Raw genomic sequence first — 12,867 nt, forward strand, 5'->3', positions numbered from 1 at the left:
TGTTGAATAAAGAAGGTGGCCTAGTGTCAAAGAAACCAGCATGATACCTGCTCTCAGCTCAGAAAGGCTTCCTCCCTGTCCCCTTCCCACCTCTGATACACTGATGTCTAACTAAGGATTTGGGGCAGGAGAAGCTGTAGCTTGAAAGGCCTACCTGCTTGTGTCCTGGGCCCATGGGGCTCTCCTGTGGCTCAGCCTTCTGAATCCCAAGGCTCAATCCACAAGAACACCAGAAGTGAGGCAGAATCTCCGTGCCGCAGGCTCATAGTGGAGAACAGAAGTGTGTTAAATCCAGGTGATTAAAGATGTTCTGAGTGCTTACTGAGCTGCTACTGTACCTGACAGTCAACAGGTTTCCCTTGGATAGTTTAGGCCAAGACCTGGGTTTCATGAAATTACCTCAAGGTAGGTAATTGAGACACAGGCTGGACTTCTTATCTTATTGACTGGAGTTAGGCAGGTCTTATTCCCTTCCTGCCTACTTTCTCATCCTTTTTGTTTTCCTGAGACAGGGTTTCCCAGTAGCTATGGAGCCCATCATGGAACTCACTCTGTAGACCAGGCTGGCCTTGAACTGAGAGATCCTCCTGCCTCTGCCTACTGAGTGCTGGGATGAAAGGCATATGCCTACTTTTTATTTATTTATTTTTATTTAATGTGCATTGGTGTTTTGCCTGCATGTATATCTGTGTGAGGGTGTCACATCCCCAAGAAGTGGTGATACAGACAGTTGTGAGCCTCCCTGTGGGTGCTGAGAATTGAATCTGGGTCCTTTGGAAGAGCCATCAGTGCTCTTAACTGCTGAGCCAACTCTCCAGCCCCCTAGTTTCCCATCCTTAACAGACATGAGATGGAGACAAATGCTAGCCTTCAAGAGGAGGCTGGTTGGTGGTGTCCAAAGGAGGTGGAGCAGGCCTGGCGATCAGGCAGAGGGCTGGAACTGTAGGAGGACTCCCAGCCAGTAAGAACTGTGTGGCAAAAGGACAGAGTTCAAGGGACAAGAGCAGTTGCTGATAGTACTGATCATAACTGGAGATTGGGGTAGGCAGATTCCCTTAAAGGCAGGAAGGTAGGGCTTCAGAGCTCTGGACAGAATCGAGACTACCACCGCACTCAGCGACTTCAGAACGAGCCAGTGCCATGGGCGTTTGGCAGAAACTGACCTTCCTGCTACTGTTGCTGCTTCTGCTGGTTGGCCTGAGGCAGCCCCCATGGCCAGCAGCTGTGGCCTTGGCCCTGCGCTGGTTCCTGGGGGACCCCACATGCTTTGTACTCCTTGGCTTAGCATTGCTGGCCAAACCCTGGATCAGCTCCTGGATGCCCCACTGGCTGAGTCTGGTAGCTGCAGGTGTTACATTAACTCTGTTGCCTCCACAGCCACCCCTGGGACTACGCTGGCTACACAAAGATGTAGCCTACATGTTCAAGATCCTCACCTATGCCCTGAAAACTAGGCGACTCCTTAACAAGCAGCCTCCAGAGACCTTTGTGGATGCTTTGGAGCGGCAAGCACAGGCACGGCCTGACAAGGCGGCCTTGGTGTGTACAGGGTCTGGGGCCCACTCAATCACCAATAGCCAGCTGGATGCCAGGGCCTGTCAGGCAGCGTGGGCACTAAAAGCAAAGCTGAAGGAAGACAGCAGCCAGCAGGCCAGAGAGATTGTGGCCCTCTTAGTGCTCCCCTCCAAGAACATTTCTGCTTTGAGTGTGTTTCTGGGGTTGGCCAAGCTGGGCTGCCCTGTGGCCTGGATCAACCCACATGGCCGAGGGAAGCCCCTGCTGCACTCTGTGCTGAGCTCTGGGGCCAGTGTGCTCATTGTGGACCCAGGTGAGTGCCCTAGGGCCAGTGAAAAGGGGACAAGTTTCTGGGAGCTGGGCAGGAAGCCTGTGTTGTATCTGTATCTGCCCCATGCCGTAAGGGTCAAAATGTTGGTTTACCTGGGAAGTAATTCTAGGGTTGCCGCTTTAAATATTTTCCCCTAAATCTTTCAGGTCCATTTGATTAATTTTTTTAATTGAAGTTTTTTGTTGTTGTTGCTGCTGTTTTGTTTTAAGACAGGATATCATATGAAGCACCAGCTGTCTGGAACTCCATATGTATATCAGGCTGGCCTCGAACTCACAGAGTTCCACCTGCCTCTCCCTCCTGAGTGCTGGGATTGAAGGCATGCGCCATGATGCCCAGATTTATTTGACTAAATTTATATTCTATGAATTATGAGGTTCTTTTGTTCGTTTGTTTTTCGAGACAGACAGGGTTTCTCTGTGTAGCCTTGGCTGCACTGGAACTCGATCCGTAGACCAGGCTGGCCTCAAACTCAAGATATCCACATGCCTCTGTCTTCTGAGTCCTGGGATTAAAGGCATGTGCCACCACCGCCTGGCATTATAAAGTTCTTCATCCAGGAATGGGGGAACTTTTCTCTGCTACCTGCTTTCAGTCCCTGGGTTTCTGAGACTCCCTTTTGACTTTGGAGGAAGCTGCGGGTTACCTCTCTTTTCCTCTGATGGTCCCGCAGACCTCCAGGAGAGCCTGGAAGAAGTCCTTCCCCAGCTCCTAGCAGAGAACATCTCCTGCTTCTACCTTGGCCACAGCTCACCCACTCCAGGTGTGGAGGCTCTGGAGCCTGCCCTGAATGCTGCTCCATCTGACCCGGTGCCTGCCAGCTTTCGAGCCCAGATCAAGTGGCAAAGCCCTGCCTTATTCATCTACACATCAGGAACCACTGGTGAGGAGACTGATGGCCCTGCCCCCACCCTCCGCTCCCACACCCTGACCTCACTCACCTTGCCCTAGCACTGGACACCCAACCTCTGACTTTGACTCTGACCCCAAGTGCACTACTATTTTGTTTGGATTTATGATCCTCCCCCAACTCTGAAAACCAACCACAGACTGGGATGTGGTGCTGTTCACATGTAAATCTCAGCACTCAGGGGTTGAGAGGCCAGAGAATGTAGAGTTCAAGGTGTGCACCTTCCAGTGGATTGCTTACTAAAATCAAAAAATACACACATTAGCATTTCCGCTGTGCAAGGCAAATTCACCAAGCATTCCATTCCATGTTTTTAAAAAGGAATACAAATTCAAGCTGGGTGTGGTAACGTACGCCTTTATTCCCAGCTCTCTGGAGGCAGAGGCTAGAGGATCTCTGTGAGTTGAGGCCAGCCTGGTCTACAGAGCAAGTTCCAGAACAACCAGGGCTACACAGAGAATTCCTGTCCTGGAAAAAAAAATAATAAATAAATAAATAAGGAATGAAGGTTCTTTTTTTTTTTTTTTTTTTTATTGAGAGAAGGAATGAAGGTTCTTTTTCATAAAAAGAAAGGGAAGATGACAAAAAGGGGGGGGGGAGAAGGAAGAAAGGAAGGAAGAAGGGCAGTCTGGGTTACATAGTGAGTGGCTTGAGCCACAGAGAACGATATTGTCTCAAAAAACAAAACATGCACAAAAACCAAAAAGATACTCAGTGAGTTTTCATGCTTTTTGTTATTTATTTTTTTGGTCTCTTGCAGCTTTAACTGGCTTTGAGCTCCCTTTGTAGCTGCCTCACCCTCTTACCTCACTTTACCCAGAACAATCTTCATGTCTGGTCCCCTCTGAGAGGCTCAGCCGCAGGCAGACCACCCTTCTTGGTCAATCTCTCTTCTTGCCCACCCTTACTGCTCCCTCACCCTCCAGGCCTCCCAAAGCCAGCCATTCTCTCACATGAGCGGGTCATCCAGATGAGCAAGATGCTGTCCTTCTGCGAGGCCACAGCTGACGACGTGGTCTATGTTGTTCTTCCTCTGTACCATACGATTGGCCTCATCCTTGGAGTCCTGGGCTGCTTAGAACTTGGTAAGTCTTCCAAGGACCACAGTGCGTTAGTGCAGGGCAGTCGAAAGGTCAGGATTCTATACTATGCACCCTGACTTTGTTTTCCCCACCCCAGGTTGGGCCATTTAGCCCAGGCTGGCCTCAGACTTGGTAAATAGTTGAAGGTGGCCTTGAACTTCTGATGCTCCTGGCAGACATGTACCGTCATGCCCAGTTTTAGACACTTTTTGTCTTTTTTGTTTTCCTTGGAAGACAAGGGCTCAGGCCAGTGGTGGCCTGATTTTAATTCCAGCACTTGGGAGGCAGAGGCAGGTGGAGTTCAAGGCCATCCTGGTGTACACAGTGAGTCCCAGGAGGTGACTAGTGCCACTAAGCTCAGTCCATTGCTAGGGAGGCAGAAGCTGAGACACTGCAGATCAGTCTCAGACTGATTACATACATAGAAAGGCCCAAGTCAGCTGTGGATAATAACTCGGTAGAAAAGACTACCTGCTGCTCTTAACAGGTTTGCTTCCCAGTACCAACATCAGAGTCACTCCAACTCCAGGGGATCTGACGCCCTCTCCTGGCCTCTATAGGTATCCACATGCATATGGTGCATATACGTACACACAAACCCATGCAGGCATATACACATAAAAAACAAATCTGCCAGGGGGTAGTAGCTCACACCTTTAATCGCTACAGAGGCAGAGACAGGTGGATCTCTGAATTCGAGGCTAGCCTGGTCTATAGAGTGAGTTCCAGGACAGCCAGGGCTACACAGAGAAACCCTGTCTCAGACTGTCCCCCTGCCAAAGAAAAAAGTTCTTTCATTAAAAATGCAACAACAAGGCTGGGCAGTGGTAGCACAAGCCTTTAATCCCAGCACTTGGGAGGCAGAGGCAGGCGGATCTCTGTGAGTTCGAACCCAGCCTGGTCTAGAAGAGCTAGGGTTGTTACACAAGAAACCCTGTCTCAAAATACAAACAAAAAAACAAGATTAAAGAAAATGTTTTCTAGAGTCTCCATTCCCAAAAGGTGGAACCTAAGACCTTGAACAACATAAGCCCCTTTCTAGAGAGTTTGGGGCAAATGCTCTACCATTGAGCCACACCACCATCCCCTCACTGGTGGGTTCTAGGCAAAAATGAACCAAACTCTAACGCCTCGCTGGTTGTAGTAGTAAGAGCGGCGGGCTGCGTCCCCAGCACCTGGCCACCCACATGGCTAGCTCTAGCTTATGCCCCGAAATAATTACACGGAAACTGTATTCTTTTAAACACTGCTTGGCCCATTTCTATCTAGCCTCTTCTCGGCTAACTCTCGCACCTGGACTAGCCCATTTCTTATAATCTGTGTAGCCCACGAGCTGGCTTACCAGGAATGATCTTAACCTGCATCTATCTGCCTGGAGTGGGAGAATCATGACAACTCTCTGACTCAGCTTCTTTCTCCCAGCATTCTGTTCTGTTTACTCCTCCCACCTATGTTTTAACCTAAGAGGGCCAAGCAGTTTCTTTATTGCTTAACCGATGAAATCAACAGATAGAAAGATGACCCTCCTCCATCAGCTGGTAAATTTTAGGTTCATGGGTCATTTAGGTGAGTGTGCCATTACTATGCCTTTGAAATGACATGCCCAGGTAATCACATAGATTCTCTTAGCAATATGGAACATGATCACTTATTTTTTCCCTACCAGGAGCAACCTGTGTCCTGGCCCCCAAGTTCTCTGCCTCCCGCTTCTGGGCTGACTGTCGGCAGCACGGTGTAACAGTGATCCAGTATGTGGGTGAGGTCCTACGGTACCTGTGTAATGTTCCTGAGGTGAGGCTCCGAGATTGAGCAATTTTTTGGATAAACATGACTCAGAAGTAGAGCACAGGCCTAGCGTGTGTGAAACCCGACACAAAAGCCAGAAGGACCCACACCTACGGGCCTCAAGCAAAGTCACCTCTTGACTACACAAGGGAGCTAAATTAGCCTGGGCTACACTGTCATGTGGTAAATTCCACTTTCCATGTTGTTTTGTACTGGGTGCTTTGATGGTCAGTCACCTGGGCAGGTGTGTCCTAGTTCCCTTTGTTGTGAAAGATGAAAACAGCCCAAGGAAGAAAAGGTTTACTTTAGTTTCCAGTTCTAGGTCATAGTGCATTATTGTAGGGAAGTCCAGGCTGCAGGAATTATTTATTTATTTATTAAAGATTTCCGTCTCCTCCCTGCCACCGCCTCTCATTTCCCTCCCCCTCCTCCAATCAAGTCCCCCTCCCTCGTCAGCCCGAAGAGCAATCAGGGTTCCCTGCCCTTGGGAAGTCCAAGGACCACCCACCTCCATCCAGGTCTAGTAAGGTGAGCATCCAAACTGCCTAGGCTACCACAAAGCCAGTACGTGCAGTAGGATCAGAACCCAGTGCCATTGTTCTTGAGTTCTCAGCAGTCCTCATTGACCGCTATGTTCTCAGCGAGTCTGGTTTTATCCCAGGCTTTTTCAGACCCAGGCCAGCTGGCCTTGGTGAGTTCCCGATAGAACATCCCCATTGTCTCAGTGTGTGGGTGCACCCCTCGCGGTCCTGAGTTCCTTGCTCGTGCTCTCTCTGCTTCTGCTCCTGATTTGGACCTTGGGATTTCAGTCCGGTGCTCCAATGTGGGTATCTGTCTCTGTCTTCTTTCATCGCCTGATGAAGGTTAATATCCAGGAGGATGCCTATATGCTTTTCTTTGGGTTCACCTTCTTATTTAGCTTCTCTAGGATCACGAATTATAGGCTCAATGTCCTTTATTTATGGCTAGAAACCAATTATGAGTGAGTACATCCCATGTTCCTCTTTTTGGGTCTGGCTTACCTCACTCAGGATAGTGTTTTCTATTTCCGTCCATTTGCATGCAAAATTCAAGAAGTCATTGTTTTTTACTGCTGCATAGTACTCTAATATGTATATATTCCATACTTTCTTCATCCATTCTTCCATTGACGGGCATCTCGGTTGTTTCCAGGTTCTGGCTATTACAAACAATGCTCAGGCTACAGGAATTTAAAGCCGCTCTTCACATCACACCCACAGTCAGGAGCCTCAGCAATGCATTAATGTGTGCACGCCACTACCCACTCGGCTGTTTCCCCTTGGTCTAGTCCCACCTAGAATGACGACACCCGCGTTCAGGATGGGTCTTCCAAAGTCAGTCTGTCACAGGCCTGCCGCAAGCCAATCGAACTTACGTAGTCCTTCACTAAGACTCCTTTCCCACTTGGTTCTAGATTGTGTCACAATGGCAAACTCACAATGGAGGTGACTCTAACTTGTCCAGTTTCAGTAGCTTCATTTGAAAACCATAACCAGGCGGTGGTGGCGGCACACCTTTAATCCCAGCATTTGGGAGCCAGAGGCAGGCGGATCTCTGTGAGTTCGAGGCCAGCCTGGTCTACAAGAGCTAGTTCTAGGACAGGCTCCAAAACCACAGAGAAACCCTATCTTGAAAAACCCAAGAAATAAATAAATAGGAAGAAGAAAGAAAGAAAGAAAGAAAGAAAGAAAGAAAGAAAGAAAGAAAAGAAAAACATAGATGAGAACAATTCCAATCTGAACCTTAACTAGCTCTGGATCTCAGTTTACAAATATAATGACTAATGGTAGATACTGGAATAAAAAGAATATCCCCTACCTGAAACATGAAATGAATTGATTATGTAAAGTACCTGGAACAATGTGACGCAGGGTAAACACGCTAGATGCTAGATGCTTTTATTTTTATAGAGCTGAGCTGCAGTCCCTAGGATACTGTCTCTAGGCAATATGCTCCACTTCCCAGTCTCTCCCCACCCCTGCAGTTTCAAATCAAAAGCCCCCTGAAAATCCGTCCTGATAAGATCCCTTCCTTAGGTAGGCACTTCTAGATAAGGTTTACCTATAGATGAATGTCACCCCTCCACGGAAACCCTCGTACGTAATGCCTGCAGGTAACAATTCTCCTAGATCAGGCTCCTGGAGACTACTCCCAGCAGTGTCAGCCGGTCAGATGCCTGCCGAGGGAAGAGCAGAGGCCTTGTTGTCTCTAGTTACTCCTAGCTAGGTAACTGCGCATTAGCAAAGCTCCTCTATACTGTCTGCAGAGATAATTTAGGTAGAGATGTCAATAATACTTTTTTTTAAATTAATATATTTATTATGTGTACACATGCCAGAAGAGGGCACCAGATCCCCGCCGTAGATGGTTTTCCACCATGTGGCCACTGGGAACCAAACTCAGTACCTCTGGAAGAACGGTCTCTTATCCTCTGAGCCATCGCTCCAGCCCTACTTTTCTTTTAAGATGGGGCTGTCCCTATATAGCCAGGCTGGCCTGTAATTTGCTATGCAGCTCATTTGCTCTCCGACTCATAATCCTCCTGCCTCAGTTTTTTTTAAAGATTTATTTATTTATTATGTATACAACATTCTGCCTCGATGTATGACCGCATGCCAGAGGAGGGCGTCATATCTCAGTACAGATGGTTGTGAGCCACCATGTGGTTGCTGGGAATTGAACTCAGGACCTCTGGAAGAGCAGCCAATGCTCTTAACCTCTGAGCCATTTCTCCAGCCCCCCTCCTGCCTCAGTTTTGTGAGTGCTGGATTATAGGCATCTCCAGCACCCATGTTTAACCCTTTTTTTGTTTGTTTGTTTTGTTTTCTTAGACAAGGTTTCTGTATATAACAGTCCTGGCTGTCCTAGAACTTACTTTGTAGACCAGGCTGGCCTCGAACTCACAGAGATCCCTCTGCCTCCAGAGTGCTGGGATTAAAGGTGTGTGCCACCACCACCTGGCCAATGTCTAATTCTTTTTTTTTTTTTTTTTTTTTTTTGGTTTTTCGAGACAGGGTTTCTCTGTGGCTTTGGAGCCTGTCCTGGAACTCGCTCTGTAGACCAGGCTGGTCTCGAACTCACAGAGATCCGCCTGCCTCTGCCTCCCAAGTGCTGGGATTAAAGGCATGCGCCACCATCGCCCAGCCAATGTCTAATTCTTAAGTACTTCATGTAGATTCTATAAGTATAGGTCCCACCACTACCACTTCCTAGGTAATTCCCAAGATTAACACTTAAGATACTTTCTTCAGAAAAAGTTCTCAGCCATGCCTTCTAGGGCACCACCTTCTGACCTTTCTTGGGATGTCCCTGCAGCAACCAGAAGACAAGACACATCCAGTCCGCCTGGCAATGGGTAATGGACTTCGGGAAGAAGTGTGGAAAATCTTCCAGCAACGCTTTGGTCCCATTCGGATCTGGGAATTCTATGGCTCCACAGAGGGCAACTCAGGCTTAATTAACTATGTGGGACGCTGCGGGGCTGTGGGCAAGACCAACTGCTTCCTTCGCGTGAGTGTACGGGACTCCCGGTGTGATGGTGGTCCTGAGACTGAGCCCCTAGGACCTTAACCAATGCTCCCCATCCTCCATCCCAGATGCTGAGTCCCTTTGAGCTTGTACAGTTCGATGTAGAGACGGCAGAGCCTATAAGGGACAGCCAGGGCTTCTGCATCCCTGTGAGGCCAGGTAAGGAGGTCAGCAAGCTTTCTGTGGATGTAGGAGGGGTAGTTACCTCCACCTCCTTGGCTGGAACAAGCTGCCCCAGGGCCTTTGGTTAACTTCTTCCAATTTTTAAGTGTAAGTCCTCATGTAGCCCAAGCTGGTCTGGAACTCTCAATCAATCCTTTTCCCTCTACTTTCCAAGTGATAGGATTACAGGAGTGTGCCACCATGCCTGGCCCAAAGTCTTAACATGGTGATAGGTCTATAACCCTCACCTTGAGCTCAAGTCACTGGGGACCTCTGCCTTCCAGAATTCTGGCTCGGCCCAGTTCTCCTGCTTCAGTCTTATTCTGTTCTGCTGCATTGATGTGTATCTGTTGGTTCCCTCGAGCATTCTGTAGGGGTCACAACCTCCTAGATCAGTCCCTTACCCTGCACTTCCTCTCCTGGGGTTTTACAAGTGCTCTGGCTTCTCTTTCTTCCAATCCCCATTTGTCAGTTTCCCACCCTCGCCCTGTTTCTTAAGGACATCCTGATGCTACCTTCTCCTTTTCAGAACTCTGCATTTTCCAAGTTTCTCTCGCCTTAAGTGTGTCTCCCATCAACACCTCTTTTTTTTTTTTTTTCATTTTTCGAGACAGGGTTTCTCTGTAGCTTTGGAGCCTGTCCAGGAACTAGCTCTTGTAGACCAGACTGGCCTCGAACTTCCAGAGATCCGCCTGTCTCTGCCTCCCGAGTGCTGGGATTAAAGGCGTGCGCCACCACCGCCCGGCTTCAACACCTCTTTTAAATTTTTTATTTTATGTATATGTTATTTGCCTGCATTTATGAATGTGTGTGCTTGGTGCCTGGGGAAGGCAGAAGAGGGTGTCGAATCCCCTGGAACTAAAGTTACAGAAGGTGATTGTGAGGGACCGTGTGGATGGTGGAAATCTAACGTTAGATACAGCAGCCAGTATTCTCTTTCTCTCCCTCTCTTTCCTTTTCTGTTTTCTTTTAAATTTATTTATTTATTATGTATACAATATTCTGTCTGTGTGTATGTCTGCAGGCCAGAACAGGGCACCAGACCTCATTACAGATGGTTGTGAGCCACCATGTGGTTGCCGGGAATTGAACTCAGGACCTTTGGAAGAGCAGGCAATGCTCTTAACCACTGAGCCATCTCTCCAGCCCCCTCCTTTTCTGTTTTTTGAGAACAGGGTTTCTCTGTACACAGAGATAGCCTTGGCTGTTCTGGAACTAGCTCTGTAGACCAGACTCACCTTGAACTCACAGAGACCCACCTACCTTTGCCCCCAAGTGCTGGGATTAAAAGCGTGTGCCACCACTGCCAGCCAGCCGGTGTTCTTAACCACTGAACTCACAGTCTCTCCAGCCGTAACAGTACAATTGAGTTCTGCCTTTGGCCAGATGAAAAGTGAGGAACCTCTAATATGGGCTGCTTCATGAGCTGGTGGGGTTCTCACTTAGGGCTTATTTGCCATATATACCTCCAGGGGAGGCAGGACTCCTGCTGACCAAGATACTGAAGAACCAACCCTTTTTGGGCTACCGTGGTCCCAAGGAACAGACCAAGCGAAAACTGGTTACATGTGTGCGGCGTGTAGGAGACCTGTACTACAACACTGGCGACGTACTGTCCATGGACAGTGAAGGCTTCTTCTACTTCCAGGACCGCCTTGGTGACACCTTCCGGTCAGGCTTGGGTGGGTTGGGGTATGGGGCTTCTGGGGTGTCCAGCCTCTCTAGGGATGGGTGTGGCCCTCTCTTCACAGGTGTATAACATCCCTTTCTGGAGTGTGTTCTCTATTCCTGGGATGTGGCTTCTCTTCCCAGGGACAGGACATCCCTTCCTGGGGCTGGGGTCTCTCAGGGATGGTAGCATCCTTTTCAGGGGGCAGCCCATTCCTATCCTAGGGCATGACCTCCCACCCTGCAGGTGGAAGGGCGAAAATGTATCCACGCGAGAGGTGGAGGGAGTGTTGTCGAGCTTAGACTTCCTACAGGAAGTCAATGTCTATGGTGTGCCCGTGCCAGGTATGGAGAATTTGCCTGACTTTAAACATCTGTACCTTTGTGGGTGGGGGATTGTCATTATAAATTGGGGGTACTGTTGGGGTACAGAGGGGTTAAGAATTACGTCTAGTTGCACAGCCAGTGTGTAGAGCTGGCCAGCCGAGAGTGATCAGTGTGCTTTCCAGGGTGTGAGGGGAAGGTTGGCATGGCTGCTGTGAAGTTGACTCCTGGGCAGAATTTTGATGGTCAGAAACTATACCAGCACGTCCATTCCCGGCTCCCTGCTTACGCCGCACCTCATTTCATCCGCATCCAGGTGAGGGCAAGGTAGCAGGAGTGGATGGATAAGGGAATTGATGTCACAATTGGGTCACGATTACTCCTTTGCAGGACTCCCTGGAGGTCACAGGCACCTTCAAACTGGTGAAGTTACAACTGGTGCGTGAGGGTTTTGACGTGGGAGTCATTGTTGACCCCTTGTACATACTGGACCACAAGACCCAGACCTTCAGCCGTTTAATGCCAGACGTGTACAAGGCTGTGTGTGAAGGAACGTGGAAGCTGTGACCACCTCATCAACTGCAAGGCTATCCAAAAGTGTGGGCATCAGCACTGGCCAGGGGTCTCAGCGTCAGCTTCACAAAATTGTCTGGCTTCCAGATGCCACAGCCTAGCAGCCCTTAGAGAATAAACTTGAATGCATATGCAGAAGCCTGTGTGTGGATTTGAAGTAATAGATGAATGCAGCACTGCCCCTTCCCCCACCCCCTCGCTCCAGCTCCGGGGTTCTCTGCCAAGGACAATATATATAAATATTTGGAGCTGTCCTCATCAGCCCAAGGTGAAGGGTATGGGAAGAGCAGCTCTGAAGCTCCCCCAGTGACGAGAAGAGAGTGTTGACCGCAACTCTGGGTCTCTGTGTGTAGCCTCTCTGTAAACCAGGCTGACCTTGAACGCAGAGATCTGCCTGCTTCTGCCTCCCGAGTGCTGGGATTAAAGGCTTCCATCACTATGCCCAGCTCCTTGTGTGTGGGAATGTGCATGTGAGTTCAAGTACCCATGGAGATCAGAGGCGTCAGATCCCCTTGGAGCTGGAGTTCAAGCAGTTATGGCTGGGGACTAAACCCGGGCCCTACTGCAAGAGCAGCGTGTGCTCTTAACCACCAAGCCATCTCTCCAGCTCCTCATAGGTTATTTTAAAGCCCAAGGGAGGGTCAGAAGTGATGTCTACACTTCTAGTGTTACCAGGTGACTTAGGGTGACTATCAGTATGGTGAAACACCATGACCAAAAGCAAACTGGAGAGGAAAGGGTTCGTATGGTTTACACATCCGTCCATCATCGGAGGAAACCAGGGCAAGAGCCTGGAGGCAGAAGCTGATCAGAGGCCATGATGCACCTCGTGGCTTGCTCGGGACTACAAGCCCAGAGATGGCCCTCCCACAGCAACCACTAATTAAGAAAATGCTCTACAGGCTTGCCTATAGCTGGATTTTGATGGAGGCATCTTCTCAGTTGTATCAAGCTGACATAAAACTAGC

At 49.0% G+C, this 12,867-nt stretch overlaps 1 protein-coding gene across 2 annotated transcripts; it reads left to right on the forward strand.

Moving 5' to 3' along the window:
- Positions 1–993: 993 nt before the first annotated feature.
- Positions 994–12,037, forward strand: Slc27a5 (solute carrier family 27 member 5). Of its 2 annotated transcripts, none has more exons than XM_075991760.1 (10): positions 994–1,828; positions 2,520–2,729; positions 3,683–3,841; positions 5,505–5,629; positions 8,960–9,154; positions 9,241–9,331; positions 10,807–11,016; positions 11,228–11,347; positions 11,512–11,642; positions 11,717–12,037. In XM_075991760.1, the coding sequence occupies exons 1-10, from the start codon at positions 1,141–1,143 to the stop codon at positions 11,891–11,893; spliced, it is 2,106 nt and encodes a 701-aa protein (XP_075847875.1). In that variant the 5' UTR covers positions 994–1,140; the 3' UTR covers positions 11,894–12,037. The 2 variants fall into 2 exon arrangements, with proteins under 2 accessions (XP_075847875.1, XP_075847884.1); XM_075991769.1 differs by having other exon boundaries at positions 997–1,828; positions 10,807–11,005; positions 11,250–11,347.
- Positions 12,038–12,867: the final 830 nt, after the last annotated feature.

This window comes from Microtus pennsylvanicus, chromosome 1 (assembly GCF_037038515.1).
Source record: "Microtus pennsylvanicus isolate mMicPen1 chromosome 1, mMicPen1.hap1, whole genome shotgun sequence".
NCBI classification, from domain to species: Eukaryota; Metazoa; Chordata; class Mammalia; order Rodentia; family Cricetidae; genus Microtus; species Microtus pennsylvanicus.

Coding starts and splice junctions, on each gene's coding strand:
- Slc27a5 (XM_075991760.1), top strand. CDS start 1,141: ATGGGCGTTTGGCAGAAACTGACCTTCCTGCTACTGTTGCTGCTTCTG. Junction 2,730..3,682: donor CTACACATCAGGAACCACTG/GTGAGGAGACTG, acceptor CTCACCCTCCAG/GCCTCCCAAAGCCAGCCATT. Junction 9,155..9,240: donor AGACCAACTGCTTCCTTCGC/GTGAGTGTACGG, acceptor CCTCCATCCCAG/ATGCTGAGTCCCTTTGAGCT.